The following is a 17552-nucleotide window of genomic DNA, read 5'->3' as shown; positions in this document are numbered from 1 at the left end:
AATTTCCACAAAATGGAAAGGTGGATTTGGGAAAGTATGTTAACGGAAGTTTAAAGACAACAAGAGGACATCCACAATCAGCATGAGTATAAACAATCACATGGGAGTGGAAATGCCTGACAATGCCATACAGGATATAGCATACAAAACTTAAAAGAATATTACACCCAGTGTATGTTCTCCAATTCCATTAATGCATTTGGAAAATAAGAATAATAATAAGAGAATGCAAAAGCAAGGGGAGCTGAATGGAGCTCCATGAATAAGCAGAGCTTCATTTGCCAGGAAAACTATTCTGCTTTTAAATCACAAACACTAAGTACCGTATTTCCCAGCCCATAATATACACTATGATTTTCCACATTAGAATTGATGAAACATACTTGGATCAGACCATATAGTATTTTAATTTTAACGCTTTATAGGAAGAAAAGAGAATTTTCACACAAAAAATTAGCAACTAAACAAATATTTACTCATCATAGACACCCTTATATATTTGTCATCACTGCTTTCAACATCATACATGCAGTTATTTTTACCGTGGAATTCTATAACCTTCCTTGTGTAGTCAAAGGGTAGTTCTATGCAAGTGTAGTTCCGTTATGCACGAAGAAACCATTTCTCTTCTCGACTCCTTTGCACCATAATGCTGTCCCAGAAAAAAATTGGCAATAGACATACCTATCAATAATTTTCTAATTCAATTAAAATAAATTTTGTTAAAACAGTAATCCAATTCTTCCTGTGTTTTATCCATTTCTTAATATGTCCCTTGAGCTTTGGCCCTTTTAAGCACACAAACCTTAATTTTTTACTCCTATCTGCATTCATTGAATTAACTTCTTGCTTCCTCCATTCTCATGTCATTTCCTCAGTTGGAGGTAGGCCAAAATGCCTTTCAGCTGCCCTATTTCTGTGTTCTGAAGCATAATTCCCATCTTCAAGTTTAAATTCCTAGTACGACAATCTTTTCTCTTTTGAACTCATGCAGTTATTCCACTTTAACTTAACATAACAACATTACAGCCTTAACTGTGACTTGACTGTGACAGCAAGGAAAAGACTTCTTTGCTAACAGCTAGCATTGACTCATAAAGGAATGGGATAAGTGTGCGAATGTAAATGGTGAATATGTATAAAACATAAATTAATTTCAAGAAGGTAGTCTGATTATTATTGCCTCTATCCAGTTTTGCGGGTTATTCATAGACTTACCCTCATAAAATGAATTCACTTGAATTTATTACACATGGATCAAGGAACTGAAATTACGAAGGTCACAATATATGAAAGTGAGTGCATGATGGGAACCTTCCTCACTTACCCTCTGTCGTGTTCTTGGAGCACCTCCACCACTATCACGTGCTTTGGGGCTCAAAGCCTCCTTAATCTCTGTAGTTTTCGAGGTAGGTGATGCATCGACATTTCTCCTGGCCTGGTTTAAAACCAGAGTGTCCTGACACAGTTGAAAAAAATACAATGCAATTAGATGCTGCCAGTCCTAATGTGCCTCTACCCTTCCTGAATCCAAACTGATCATCACCTCAATTATCTTTTGCCCTGCTCTCCATCCTTTTGTTTTCAGATGTGTGGGAAATCAAACTTACTGTTCTGTCGTCCTCACATGATGTAGCCTTTACCTTTTTTGGAATAGGAACTAACACTGCTCTCACAAAGTCAGCTAGATTCCCTCCTGTAGATGTTACGTATTAGTCCTTAAAGACACTTCCCCCCACATTTTCCCAAACCTTCTATTAGTTCACAGGAGTGCTGCTTAACCCTACAGCCCTTTATGACTTCATCTCCGTTAATGTCCTTTCTATCTCATTATCGAGCATGCCTGGACCTAAGCTATCTTCGTCTACATCATTTTCCCTTTCTAACCATGCTGGCCTACGTTCTTTACCATACGGTTCTTCTACACATTTCTTCCATCTCTCTTCGATCTTTTCTATTTCAAGTATGATTTAACCAAATCATCTTTGACTCTAAACACAGATTTTCCCTTAAAACTTCCGGATAGTGTTTTCACCTTCTTGTATAGTGCACCAATTTCACCCTGAGGATGAGGTATAGATGTAAGTGATTCTAAGAGGGGCATAATCAGGGAGGGGTTGTTTGACACTTACTGAGAGTGAAGGGTATAGGGTGGTTAGATGGGAAATATGTGGAGGGTGGAGTCAGTAGGAGAGAGGGAGTTTTACTATTCACTGTAGAAATGGGATTCTGAGGACAAAAGAGTGGTTTAAAAAATATTGTCATTTAAAAGAACATCCATATTTCATTTCACAATTTCAAGCTGTTCTAAAATATCAAGTCTTTTGCCCTTATTTTCGTAGCGGAGAATCTCCAGATTAAAGTTACATGAGTGGGATGATTGTAGTAGATGATTAGCTAAGAGTGATGTATCATCAGAAGCCCTCCAGCATATTTTAGGCATAGGTATGATGTATCACAATGAGAATCTTATCTTGTACCTGAAGATGGTTCAATGAACTGAAACATGTTGTACCTTACAAATAAATCTATGGAAAAGTACAACTTTGTTTTTCTCATAATGATAAACTTCCACATCATTTCACCTAAATCTGAGAAACAGTGTCCTCATAAATATGGAAAATAGAACATCATCACAAAAGCAACTAAGAAGTATCCTGACACTGGTGCTATAGGATATTGTCTGTCATAAACATAGTGTCAATTTGATGACAGTGACTTGACAATGACACTTTTCATAAATAATACTCTTGTCAATAGTATCCCAATGCAATTGCTTTTCGTTTACCCATTGGAGATGAAACATTTCAACATCATTGAGAATAAGTGCCCATAGTGTTGATAATCTTGTTACTCTCTTTGAAGCATCTAGCTCCTTCATTTTGTCCTTGTTCTGGTAGAAAATGCAAATCTTTGATCACTTTCCTAGACTAACAGCCACACTAATACCTTTTTCCTGATTTTCAACGATTCTTTCCTGTTGTTATTTTTATCCTCTTATGATTTTCTATGGATTTTTCTTCAAGGTCATTTTTAAAATATGCACAAAATTATATTTGACTTTCCACAAAAAAATCACTGATAATTTGTCTGAACACAAGTTTGGAAAAATATATGATCGCTAGCGATACTAAGATGCTAAGGGAACCAGTGCTAAACACAAACTGAATTAGCAGATGCAAATTCATTCAGGAATTACTCTCTACTCATTACTTGTTATGTGATGAGTTGCTAGTCAAGCAAGTCATTTTACGGACCAATAGTTTTGCTCATTCTGCAAATAACTCGCTGCGCAAGAAACTTATTAAGGGAGGTTCTACTGTATTTCAGTAACTTGGATTTTGATGTAAGGGGTTGGTTAGTGAAATGGAAATTTAGGAAAGCGAAAAACAGAACTCTAATTACAGCATTCATACCCCCAGGATGACTCAAATGAAAACTTAGAGATAACTAGGAAGAGCATGCAACATATTGTCAAATATATTTATTTGTGATTTGTTGTAATCATTTCCCCCAATTATTTTTTGATAAATCACAGAAACATGGAACTTAGGATAATGTGACCAATTCATAACTCACAACTGAATTTCCTTGCAGGACAACATGAGTTTTGACAGGCAACTGTTCCCCTTTGTGGATTTGCTTCTCATTTTCAACATTCTCTTCATCTGCTCCACATGTGTCTCCCTCTTCATCCTGAAATTGAATTCAACTTTGCTTCAAGAGCACAATTGGCTAAGATGCACATGCTTCTAGCAAGAGCACCATAGATGATTCACTGAGCAACATCAAATAGACTATAGATAAACAAATTACTTGTGTACTGCCAAAAATATTCCTAGTTTGTTGCAATAAATTACCATCGTGCTATAATCCTCGCTGCTTGAATCATCTTCTTCCTTGACGCATACTCCATTATCATCACACGAAAACTTTTCCTTGATTTCTTCAGTTGCTGCATTATCACCATGAAGCTGGAAAAAACATTAACACAAATTATATTGAATATCCATTCATCTTACATGTTGGAATTCATTATATAGGGTCAGAACACAATTAGTGAAGTAATAGTGCAGAAAGGTTTATCCATTATTACCCATGATTTTCCATGCACATGAAGAGGTAATGGTTAGGAAGACATAAAGAAAGAGCTAGAGCCAGGAGAGCAAGTAGACGAGGAATATATATAATCAATTATATTTGTGAATGATCAACATTTAATTGGCCGTTCAGCCAAGGGGTAGCAATGACTGAACAGAGCATTAAAAAATATTTGTGAGAAAAAAGTATTAGGATCAATTTAACAAAACAAAGCTATGAATGTTACAAGGAGGAAGACTAAGTGTAAATGTTGAATTGGCAGCCATAAACAAGAGCACAAGGAACAGTTTACATATCATATATTTTGGACCAAGATGGTCAATGCAGTCGAGATGTAAGAAGATGAATTGTATTAAGGAAAGAAGCTTTCACAAGGAGGAGAGAATTAATGACAGAGATAGAGTAATAATACTGAGTACAGCGAGGATGTTCGGAAAAACTAATGAAAATTTGGATATGAAGAATTTTTTTCTTCGGGCTCGAAATTTGAAGATAAGCATAATTTTGAGGCCTTTGAGATTCCAGTGTTAATAAGAATTGAAAAGGTAAAAGAGATGGAAAAGAAAACAAGCATCGAAGTTAGGGTCATGCCTCAGGAGAAAGGATTAGTGGGTGAAACCAAAGGAAGTAATGTAAGGGGCTGGTACATTTCCCAATCAATAAGCTCCATATCCACCTTTCCTGTCTCCTTATGATTTCTCCCAGCAATCCCCTCTCCTTCCCCACCATGCCTAGAACTTACTTATTTGTTTTCCTTTCTGTCCATATCACCTTTTTCACCCTTCTCCACACCCACATTTCAAAAGCTTCTAATGCCTATGCCTGTCATCCTCCGCCTATGACCATATTTAGGGCCTTACAAAATCAAGCTTCCCATCAAACTTACGAGTCTCTTCTTAAAATCCTGTCATCGAATTCTTCCTCCTTGGGATAGGTTTCTCGGCTTAATGCAATTTATTCACTCATGTTCCCCCTGCATTCACCATCTTGGTGCAAAACAGAAAACATTTCATTCTATAACTGGTATGGTATGGGCTCGAAACAAAATCACAGTACCAAATGACCTCATCACAAAAAGACTTTTAGGGTGTGGTGATGTAGTTTCATTCTTGTTAAAAATGGCATTGTAAACATGGCATCACTTTAAGAATGAAAAACAATAGTGTCATGAACTTCAATGCACTTAACTATTGAATCTTATACATGTCTTGGATTAGCTTGCCTGAGGCAAACCAGCTAGATGCAGTCACAGCAAAAGGAATTGAAATACTATGTAGATTCACATTTGATTAGGTACACCTTTACCTTGGACAATATGGATCCTTGATAGCTCAGGACTTGGTTAACCAATATTCTACTCTGTAATGACTTAATGTATTATCCATCATATTAGTCTTGGGAATGATAATTGAGGTGGTTTCCCATTTCGGAAGTGTTTTGGACCAGCACGGTCAAAGAAGTACGGAGAAGAATTGGACGAAGAACGGGACGTAAGGAGAAGAATTGCGCTAGGAAAAGAGGCTTTCACAAGGAGGATGGAGTTGATCACAGGGATGTTGGGTGAGGATATTAATAAAAGACTCGTATAAATTTGATATGGAGCGTAGCTATGTACGGTGCGGAAACATGGTCATTGAAGCAGAAGGATAGACGTATATTGGAGGCTTTTGAAATGTGGGTGTGGAGAAGAATGGAGAAGGTGAAATGGACCGAGAAGAAAACAAATGACCAAGTACTTGGTATGGTGGGCGAAGAGAGGGGTTTGTTGGGAGAAATCCTATGGAGGCAGGAAATATGGATGAAGGGCGTATTGATCAGCAGTGGGATGTTGAAGACTGTAATAGAGGGGAGAATGATAGGAAAACAAGGAAAGGGAAGGAACAGGATAGAGATGTTGGACAAGATGAAGGGAGGAAGGAAGTACTCAGAGATGAAGTGGGACCTGATGTAGTCTAGGTTGCTGGATTGTGTTTTGTTAGGAGTCACAAAATATTTATTTGGTAGCTGTGCCCATCCAAAAACCTACCTTAACTGGTAGATTACCTAATAATAATAATGACTCAATGACAAAAGACTAAGCTTACCTCCTCAGGATGTGGATTCATGTCGAGTGCAATAATTTGCCTATCATTCACACAAGAAATATTTAGTAATCTCACGCTACAATTCTTCATTGACTGAAATAGACAGAAATACCATGTGACCAAAGCAGACAGAGGACAAGTAAAACCCAACATTCTCCATTTGATGATAAAAGATGGTTAATTACCATTGGAATGTCCATGGGATCATCAGGAACAATCACTTCTCCACGCTCAGTTTTGATTTCCTCTGAAACCTAATTACAGAACTGTTTAAAAAATGTGAAGGAACCAGAGAGAGAGGAAATAAAGAAAATTCACTATACTTTTGAAATGCTACGAATTCAGACCATAAGTAATGCAAGAAAATAAAAAATTAGTAAAAATGTCATATAAGTATTCCCTTAAATCAGTGTCTAACATTACATAGCCTTATGGATATTCCTGTAAGCTCCCAGAAAATTTCCATAAATACCTATGTTTACTGTTACGCTTAAATTAAGTTTTCAATATGATTAAACCCTGTCTCCTGCAGAACTCTATTACTCTTCCCATGGCCATTCCTTGTTCCAAAACAGTAAAACCCTATACTTGGCGAACATTTCTCCATCACCAGGGAAAATTCTGAGCCATTTGCATGGTGACTGCTTTAATTTTTAAACTATTATAAACCTCCCATCAACCAATTATAATATTATAAATATTAATTTTTTTTATTTTAATATCATACAATTTTTTCAAATAATTTTAATTTAAATAATAAATAATTTAATTACATTTTTCTAATTCATTAATTTATAATTAATAAAAACTTTTTAATGTTTTTAATAATTTGTTCATGGTGAACCAGCTGGGTGCAGTCAAAGCAAAAGGCATTGGAATACTATGTATATGCATACTTGATTAGGTACATCTTTACCGTGGACAATAAGGTTCCTTGATTACTCAGGACTTGGTTAACCAATATTCTACTCTATAATGAATTAATGACAAAAGACTACGCTTACCTCTCCAGGGTGTGGATTCCTGTTGAGTGAAATAATTTGCTTATCATTCACACAAGAAATATTTAGTGATTTCACGGTACAATTCTTCATTGACTGAAATAGACAGAAATACCATGTGACCAAAGCAGACAGAGGACAAGTAAAACCCAACATTCTCCATTTGATGATAAAAGATGGTTAATTACCATTGGAATGTCCATGGGATCATCAGGAACAATCACTTCTCCACGCTCAGTTTTGATTTCCTCTGAAACCTAATTACAGAACTGTTTAAAAAATGTGAAGGAACCAGAGAGAGAGGAAATAAAGAAAATTCACTATACTTTTGAAATGCTACGAATTCAGACCATAAGTAATGCAAGAAAATAAAAAATTAGTAAAAATGTCATATAAGTATTCCCTTAAATCAGTGTCTAACATTACATAGCCTTATGGATATTCCTGTAAGCTCCCAGAAAATTTCCATAAATACCTATGTTTACTGTTACGCTTAAATTAAGTTTTCAATATGATTAAACCCTGTCTCCTGCAGAACTCTATTACTCTTCCCATGGCCATTCCTTGTTCCAAAACAGTAAAACCCTATACTTGGCGAACATTTCTCCATCACCAGGGAAAATTCTGAGCCATTTGCATGGTGACTGCTTTAATTTTTAAACTATTATAAACCTCCCATCAACCAATTATAATATTATAAATATTAATTTTTTTTATTTTAATATCATACAATTTTTTCAAATAATTTTAATTTAAATAATAAATAATTTAATTACATTTTTCTAATTCATTAATTTATAATTAATAAAAACTTTTTAATGTTTTTAATAATTTGTTCATGGTGAACCAGCTGGGTGCAGTCAAAGCAAAAGGCATTGGAATACTATGTATATGCATACTTGATTAGGTACATCTTTACCGTGGACAATAAGGTTCCTTGATTACTCAGGACTTGGTTAACCAATATTCTACTCTATAATGAATTAATGACAAAAGACTACGCTTACCTCTCCAGGGTGTGGATTCCTGTTGAGTGAAATAATTTGCTTATCATTCACACAAGAAATATTTAGTGATTTCACGGTACAATTCTTCATTGACTGAAATAGACAGATATACCATGTGACCAAAGCAGACAGAGGACAAGTAACGCCCAACATTCTCCATTTAATGATAATTTATGGTTAATTACCATTGGAAAATCCATGGGATCATCAGGAACAATCAATTCTCCATGGTCAGCTTTGGCTTCCTCTGAAACCTTATTACATATATGTGTTAAAAAAATAAGGATACCAGTAAGAAAAGAAATTAAGAAACATTCACTATACTTTTCAAATACTAAGGGGCTATTACGAACTAGAGATCGCAGCCACTTCCTCAGGTGGACTTAACTGATGTCAGACTTTGTAACTCCACCTACTGTTATTACAAGTGAGGGGACCGTAGTCTCACCACCGGTCACCGTGTTTACTCTAGGAATCAGAGTTTTATGAGCAACTGGAAGCTTTATAGGCATGAAAATTATCGTAATCATTAGGCCCAAAAATGATATTACCCATTCATTAGCAGAGGAATGGTATTCAGGAACCTTCATAGAAAGAGGCACACACATTTATTAGGCAAAAATCATTAAAGTGACACGAATACTGAATTAAAATGTGTAAAATTGTTGATTAATGGATGCAAAGGTGAAGAGAGTAAAATGCACTGAATTCTTAGACGAGAAAAAATAGACTAACATTCACAACTTACTTCATAATCGCTTTGCACACTGAGACTCAATTATGGCATGGTATAACCAGCAGGCAGAGTCACTCTGCCTTTTGTTACTGTTTTGGTCAGTGAGACTCCGTTCGAACGTTATCATACCACAGACAGGCAAACTCGACCGGCAGTGTGCAGTTCGTAATAGCCCCCTAAGAACCCAAACTTTAAGTAGGACAAGAAAATAATTCATTTGTAAAGAGGATAAGGAAAAATCATGGAATGCCATCAAATGCATGGTTTTAATTTAACAATAAAACTGATCACATATTAAGTATTTATCCTAATTATAACTATTAACAAAGGGCATTATTAATAAAAATATTAACACAAGTTATTCTGCAATAATTGTCAATTTTACACACACATTCAACAGTACCTGTATGGGAAGGATTTTTTCAATACTGCAAGGTACAGGACTTAGGTCAGCCTGAAATAGAGAAAACATACCATGAGTAGATATATAAATATACACACAAAGATACATGTGATTTCTGACATTTCTCTTGTTATAACTTCATGACTCAATCTACCCATCAAAGGAGTGAGATTTTTCTATTTGACTTTATCCAAAACCACATTCAATTCATTCAGTATAATCATAAGAACGTTTTAACAAATCTAGCAACATCACGGTGCTACATAGGGAGGGCAATCCTAATTACCCACATTAATTTTTCAATAACCTTTACCACTCCCTTCTCTAACATAGGTACCTAGCATCCTTTCTTGGTAAATAAAATTCACAAATACTGCTACAGATACAAACCCTCTTCCATCAAAGATCCTTACCCTCTTTCCATTTCCAGTTACGCATGGAGAGATCATTTTTTCTCTGGTGTTATAATCATTATTTCACATCTTGTAGGAAATAAATGTAAATTATATTTCACATAATTTTATAATTTATAGATGTACATGCTTTTCACAATCAAAATAATCATTATTATAAAAAATGGTGAGCAGTGTTCTGTTGCAGAATTTTAGCAATTATCATGATGGCTTTTTTTGTTGGATGAAGACATTTCATAAATGCAGCATGGCCTCAGATTTCCAGGCCATAACAAAGATAACTGTTAAAAAAACATAGCATATGGACCTTGGGTAAATCATATATCCATTGATTCCATTATTCATATATCCAATTGATTCCTCTAGATTAGGGTCTTCGTGTACAAAGGTTGCATCATCTGCACACAAGATGTAAGTGGTCTCAGTGTTACAGGGAAGGTCATTAGTCATCATAAAAAATAGCATTGGAGATTGAGACCAAGAACTGAGCCCTGAGGGACACCATATTGTATTAGACGCAAGAAAGACTGCAAAACTTCCAGTGCAACACACTGTGAGCATCCCAATAGCTAAGACTGAAATAATAAGTCCTGCTCCATTAAATCCATGATACTTTAGTTTTTCCAAAAGAACTGGATGGTAAACACAATTAAAAGCCTTAGTCAAGTCACAGAGTACCAATGAAATGTTAGACTAATTATCGAAAACATTTAGTATGATGCTGATAACATGATGTTAAGTCTGTGATATAGTGCTACCTGAGCAAAAGCCCTTTCGTAAGGAACTAAGCAGGTTATTGCTTTCCAGGAAATTGTAAACAGTAATTTCATCATAATTTAAAAAAAATTACCAAAATCAGGCATGATCGTAAGGAAAATAGCTCCGAGGGGTTGCATTTTTCACCCTTTATGTAGATGGGAACAAATCATATTTCATGACTTTAGGGAAGACAAAAGATTGCAAACAAATATTAATTACAATGGATAGAGGATCAGCAATAAATGATACATGACTACGAAATCATATGACTACAACATCATCTCCCCTACATATCCCCCATAATCCCTAGATGTTCTACCAACTGACAGTAACCCTGGGCAATAAGATCTCTTGGACCATTGTACCAACCCAGGTTTAACACCTGGCTTCCAGATACCGACATGGGACAAGCACATCACTGTAATAGCATGGAGGTCACCCATCCAGGGTCCGCACAAGCCCATCATTGCTTAATTTCAGTGATCCAAGTGGAATCAGTTTGTCAATGTGGCTAGGTCCTTGCCCAGCATGTGCAAACCTTAATTTGTTCTACCATTAAAAAATTGTACCAAAGACAATCCACACATGCCTAACTTGGGAGGACCCCAACCCAAGTGCACAGATGGTTTACCAAGTGGCCTGAAACTTCTCAATAAGCTGAATCTCAACATTTTCCTTACCACAATTGGAGTGCTTTCAGGAGGACAAACACGTCTGGCAGCATATGCACGGTCTATTGATGCCTTGAAGACCTTACAGAGTTCTTTGAATACCTTGAAGTCCTTCAGTTTTCTCATGCATATCTCACAAACACATTGAGGGTATATGTCTCCGGTTGACACCTGTAATTTTAAAATGTCTCTTACAAACTTAAAAAATGTACATTTCCTCCACAGTTGAACCAGACCAATCAATATGCATTTACAAAGACATCCTTAGTGATCCCCATACAATGCATTTCAGTTATCACTTATGGCACACCTGGTAAGTTTCAGTCAGTACTCAGCAACAACAAAATGTCAAAAATACCATGCAGGGGTAACATATTTAAGTGGGGTTTGGAACACTCTAATGGTATCCTCACAAAGATGATGTTGAACTTTTCATAAGCAACTATCGTGATACGAAACATTAAGTGATTAAAAAAACGTTAGCTCACAACAGGGTGGAGATGTGTATACTTTTTATAGAAATCTGACTTTCAAAAGATACATCATCCATATTTTCCATGACAGTAACAGATTAAACAAATCTTTGGTATCCAATTCACTATCTGTAATCAGAAGAAAAAAATTGATATTCTAACATACATAAGAAAAAAGATAGGGAGCATTAATACATTTAACTCACTCAAAATGTTAAATTTTTGATAGTAAACCTCAGTGTGAAAATACATTTGCATTAAAAGCTTTGCACATCTTCTATTAATTCTGGGGCCAGAACTACTATTTACTCATTCAGAGTGAAAACTGATTTCTTCAAAGAATGGCACACCTATAAGGATTACTTACATGGTTGAGAAAGGACCAGTGCTGCTGTCCTTGATTCTTTTAATAGTAACTGTAGCATGACAATTTTGCTACATATCCACGTTATTTCAGTTAGAAATATTCTATACCTACCAACAACAATTTTTTTAACAATTTTACAGATTTTTACAATTTTCACAGCTTTTTATTATTTATCATTACTTCTACCACTTTCCTATTCACTGAAATCAGTATACTAGTACATGCCCAATAGGATGATGACTATTAGAAAGAATAAACTCGTCCAGAGAATCGTCTAGTCCACCAACACATTGACATTCAACCAATTTTTACCCTTAACTTACTCAAAAGATCCCCCTCTCTCAATATCCCAATGTACTGTTCCCTAATTTTGAATAGTACACTTGACTGAAGTGAATTCATAATGATTTAATAATTTATTCACAGCTGAAGTTGTAATTGTAGTTGTGCGTCACTGTTACATCAAGTTTTATTGTACAAGGTATGAATGACATGAAGCAAATAAACAAACTTTGGCCTAAGTTGACAGTATTCATCTCATTTCAGACAGCTACCACTAATGCGTTTTTGTTTTTAGAGAAAATATTTCTGGAAGTAGTAAGGTGGTTCGTCTACTCCAGAGAAATATTCCATTATTTTTTGGAAAGTTTTTGACCAATACACAGACTTGGAAAATAAGTACTAAAATAGGCCAGACACTATGAATATTATGTATGAAGTGTAATCACTTTACATATAAATGAAAAAAGCGTTCTAATTACGCTTTTTACTCACTTCGAATTCCAGCAATTCAGAGATTACATCCGCCGGGGTGTATCCATCATAATATTCATAGATATTAATCAACGAGTCACTAGGACACAAACAAAGCCGACAAACAGTAAATCTCTTGTCATCTTCCATTTCACTTCTTGAGCGCCAAATAAAACATTGAAACAGGATAAAACGTACATTTCACGGCCATAGGCTCATATTTCGAAGTAAATAAGTATCTTGTATCAATGTCGTGCCGCAAAAAACATTCAAATGACTAAAAAACTCATGCAATCGAAACCAGCTTTATATTATTTATGCGTCTACCGAAAATAACTTTGAAATGTGTAATGAAGCTGTTTTGTTTTGCAACTGAATTAGAAGTGCACAACCCATGCCTCTCTGTTTTTCCGAATGACCAATCGAATAAGGATATCGTGTTGCGATTGGACCAATGAACATTCAAGTTGATATTTGAAACTACTAGAGATGGAATTGATATTCTGCTTTGGCTAAAACGTGTCAATGAAATATGTTTCGAGTCCGCTTTCGCTTGACACTTAAAATAGTTTTGCGACAATATTTCCTATGCCTGCAGTTACTTTAGTTCTTCAAATTTTAAATGTAACAAGTGAATCGACCTGACTAATTTACAGTGAACAGCATTATTTTATATGATTTCATATCGTTATTTCCCAATGATAAAATATAAGATATATCATTAAAAAACAAAAACGCTATTCATGCAAGGTTATAATAAAATATAAATGGTTACAGGTTGTCATGCATTGACGAGTAATGCCCATTTAGGTCATAAGAGCAACTCTTGATTAAAAAAGATTTTAACCTAGATTTAAACATTGATTTTTTTATGCCTCCTGGTAAATGATTATAATTTTTTTCAAGATGTCATAGGTTTAGAAGCAGAATGTGGTGAAACATGCGTGCGAAATGGTTTCGAATTACGATTTCGGCAAAATTTCTATTTTCCTATTTTCTTTTTGTTTAAGTGTTAAATCTCGTCTCTTCAATTCCGGCGATTATTGTTATTATAAGTAATCTACCGGTCAAGGTAGGTGAAGCATGGACGATAACTACCAAACCGTGTGGCGACATTCCCCGTCTCCTAACAAAACACAATACAACAACCTTCTCCACAATAAACCCTGTTTAGTTCTGGGTACTTCTTTCCTCCCTTCCAACATCCCTACCCGACTCCTGCTCCTTCGTAGTTTGCCTAACATTATCCCCTGTTTCACAGTCTTCAACATCCCCCTGCCGATCAGTATGCCCTTCATCCATTTTTCCTGCCTCCTTATGATTTCTCCCAAAAATCACCTCTCCACACCCCCATACCTAGCATTTCTTCATTTGTTTTCCTTTCCATACATTACACCTCCACACCCAAATTTCAAAAGCCTTCAATCTATGTCTATCATCCTGTTTTAGTGACCATGTTTCCTCGCCATACATAACTATGCTCTATATCAGTTTTCACGAGTCTTTCCTTAAGATCCTTGCTAAACGTTCCTCTCATCAATTCCCTCCTCCTTGTGAAAGCCTAGTGCATTTCTTCTCACATGCCTACTGCTTATGGACCATTTTGGTACCAAACACCCCTGAGATACCAAAACTATTCCATCTTTTCTAGTTTTTGCCCTTCTATTTTAATGTTAACCTTAATCTTTCTCAACAACCACATAACCTTTGTTTTATTTAAATTTATTCACATCCCATATTTATTGCACTGAATTACCAATTCACAGTAGCCATCTCTCAATGGCTATCCCACTGGGATCAGATGCCGTCACAGCTGCCACACTGCTTATACTATCTTTCATCTGGCTCCTAACCTTCAAACTATCTGGCATTGGTGACCCTACCCAGGGCAATTATCATTGCTCCCGCCCACATAGTTCTAGAGGACATTGAAACGCACAAGCCCTTCAACCACATCAAAGTTGTAGTCAATGGGAGGGGATTTATATAGCCACTGAAAATTTTGAATACGTTTGAGTTTCATTTTTATGTTTTCCTTGTGTTTGTCCCCACTATCTCACATCCCTATTAAAATTATTATTTACATCCTTGAGACATATCTTCGAGATACATATAATACGAGGACAATTCGAAAAATAAGGTCTCGAATTTTTTTTCATGAAAAATCAAACTTATTCTTAACTTTGTGTACATCATAGGAAAGGCTGAGCATTTAGCTATTTTTCTAAACAGTCACCTAGACAATCAATCACTTTTTGCATCCTTGAAAGCAGCTTTTTAATACTGGCAATGTACCTTTCTCCCATCGCATCTCAAAGCCAACTGATGACTAGTTCTTGCACTTCCTCGTCTGACTTAAATTTCTGTCCCACAAAGCATGTTTTGAGAGCAGGAAACAAGTGGTAGTCGTTGGGGGCAACGTCTGGGCTGTAAGGAGGGTGGTCTATGATATCCCAGCCGAATTCATTGAGTAGGGGGGTCGTTCGATGTGACACATGAGGACGTGCATTGTCATGATGCAAACACATTCCTTTGGTGAGACACCATGATGTAACCGAGGACCTCCAACACAATATCCTGCACGGAGAAGTATCCACTCTCTTCATTAAGGCCTTCCTTTATCTCATGAAGGGTAATTATCCAGTTATTGCGCACCATCTCATCGATTGGACCCACCATTGACTCCGGTGAAGTTGGCTGCCCAAACACTGCTTATCGTGGACGTTTTCACTGCCATAAAAACTGCCTGCAACATTTCCGTGCGTTTTTATGACCACACACTTCTCACCGTACACTTCCACTAAATGGCGATGAATTCATATTGAAGAAGCATTGATTTTTCATTTAAAAAAATAAGTGACCATACTTTCCGAATCGCCCTTGTATGTATATATTCATATAATATAATACAATATACACAAATATATATATATACTACCTTGATCAAAAAGTTCCCGGAATAACCACCGTGTGGCGCTCCCATCGTTCCGATTTGAGTTGTTTTTTTTGTTAAATTGGTACATCTGTTGTTGATATTCCCTTTAAATCTTAGTGTCATAACTTGACATTTGCAAAAGTTACGTAGCCAAGAGTACATCTATCTCTGTGTGTGTTGGCGATTTTTTACAATTGCAGAAATGGATTTAAATTTGCAACAACGAACTTGTATTAAATTTTGCGTAAAAAACGGATTTAGTGGCGCACGGACGCTGGAAATGTTGGAAAAGTGTTTCGGCAACGATTCTCTAAAAAAAACGGTCGTTTACCAGTGGCACGAGCGGTTCAGAAGTGGTCGTGAGTCAATCGAAGATGATGAACGCAGTGGCAGACCATCGACATCGAAAGTCGGTGAAAAAATTGATAAAGTAAAAGAAATGTTGGTCAATAACCGCAAATTAACCATCAGAGAAATAGCGGAGGACTTGAACATTGCCTATGGATCCGCCCAAGACATTGTGGTTAATGATTTGGGTTTCCGTCGTGTAGCAGCAAAGTTGGTGCCAAAAGACCTCAATTTCATGCAAAAAAGAGACCGTGTTGACGTCGCAAAAGACATGATTTGCGATCCCACATTCATCAAAAGGATCATTACTGGAGACGAGACGTGGGTTTATGAGTACGACACGCAATCCAGACATCAGGCAAGTGAATGGCGTTCACCAAATGAGCCGAGACCAAAAAAACCACGTCGTTTTCAGTCAAAAAAGAAGGCAATGCTGACGGTTTTCATGGATTACAACGGTGTAGTGCATCATGAATTTTTGCCAGAAGGCCAGACAGTAAACAAAGAGTATTATTTGGGCGTTATGAGACGTTTGCGTGAAGCAATTCGCCAAAAGAGACCAGAAATGTGGGCAGAAAACTCGTGGATTTTGCACCATGATAACGCACCGTCGCACAGTGCTATCATTATTCGTAATTTTTTGACGAAAAATGCAACAAATACCATCCAACAGCCACCGAATTCACCTGATTTGGCTCCCTGTGACTTCTTTCTGTTCAATTGAGTTAAAAAACCATTACGGGGAACGCGTTTTAGCAGCCGAGAGGAAGTAATGGAAAAATCGCAGGAAGCACTGATGGACATACCGAAAACCGAATATAAAAAAATGTTTCGAGGATTGGATCAAGCGCTGGCATAAGTGTGTTGCAGTCGATGGGGATTACTTTGAAGGGGACAATATAGATTTAGATGAATAAACTTGTATTTTTAATTTTCTGAATAAATTCCGGGAACTTTTTGATCAAGGTAGTATATATATATATATATATATATATATATATATATATATATATATATATATATATATATTTGTGGGTGTTATTTAAGGTTAATAAAAATTTTTTAAGCTCACTATATTTCAGTAGTCCTAGCTACCTTCTTCAAAGTTAGAGTAGTGACTGAGGGACTAATATGGAGGGGATGTTGGCAGGGAGGGTTAAACAGATGGGCATAGAAAATGGGTGATTGGGTTTAGGAGAACAGAAGACATAGATCTAAGCTAATAGGTATGGTTCAATCCAGGAAATTGGAATAATTAACATAGTCAGATGCAAGCCAATTTTAGCGTCCATAATTGGATGGGTGTGGCTGTTGATGGGAATGAGGAAATTATTGATACTTTGTAGCATTATCAAAACTTTCATTGTGGGTATCTGTGTGCCAGGGAACTGAGAGGGAAACAGATGGGGAGGATGGGAAACAGTTAGATCTGTGATTATTATATACCAGGATGACATGTGGTAGGATCATGCCACTAAATTAGAGACCCACATTGGTGTGA

General features: G+C 36.3%; 1 protein-coding gene across 3 annotated transcripts in view; it reads right to left on the bottom strand.

Moving 5' to 3' along the window:
* LOC139694843 (uncharacterized) overlaps positions 1 to 17552 on the bottom strand; it is a 257773-nt gene that overhangs the window by 117337 nt on the left and 122884 nt on the right. The window contains exons 2-12 of one of the 3 annotated variants that reach the window (XM_071593363.1): positions 11185 to 11346; positions 9333 to 9383; positions 8379 to 8447; positions 8194 to 8286; positions 7375 to 7443; positions 7190 to 7282; positions 6371 to 6439; positions 6186 to 6278; positions 3861 to 3974; positions 3580 to 3696; positions 1328 to 1459 (exon numbers count right to left, since the gene is read on the bottom strand). The exons of the other annotated variants lie outside the window; for them this stretch is intronic. Coding sequence (XP_071449464.1) covers positions 1328 to 1459; positions 3580 to 3696; positions 3861 to 3974; positions 6186 to 6278; positions 6371 to 6439; positions 7190 to 7282; positions 7375 to 7443; positions 8194 to 8286; positions 8379 to 8447; positions 9333 to 9383; positions 11185 to 11346 — 1062 coding nt within the window. The remainder of the gene's footprint in view (positions 1 to 1327; positions 1460 to 3579; positions 3697 to 3860; positions 3975 to 6185; positions 6279 to 6370; positions 6440 to 7189; positions 7283 to 7374; positions 7444 to 8193; positions 8287 to 8378; positions 8448 to 9332; positions 9384 to 11184; positions 11347 to 17552) is intronic. 3 annotated transcript variants of the gene reach the window in all.

This window comes from Hetaerina americana, unplaced genomic scaffold (genome assembly GCF_022747635.1).
Source record: "Hetaerina americana unplaced genomic scaffold, ioHetAmer1.1.p SCAF_57, whole genome shotgun sequence".
NCBI classification, from domain to species: Eukaryota; Metazoa; Arthropoda; class Insecta; order Odonata; family Calopterygidae; genus Hetaerina; species Hetaerina americana.
The sequence above is the reverse complement of the archived record's forward strand: the minus strand, read 5'-3'. Positions and strand labels throughout refer to the sequence as shown.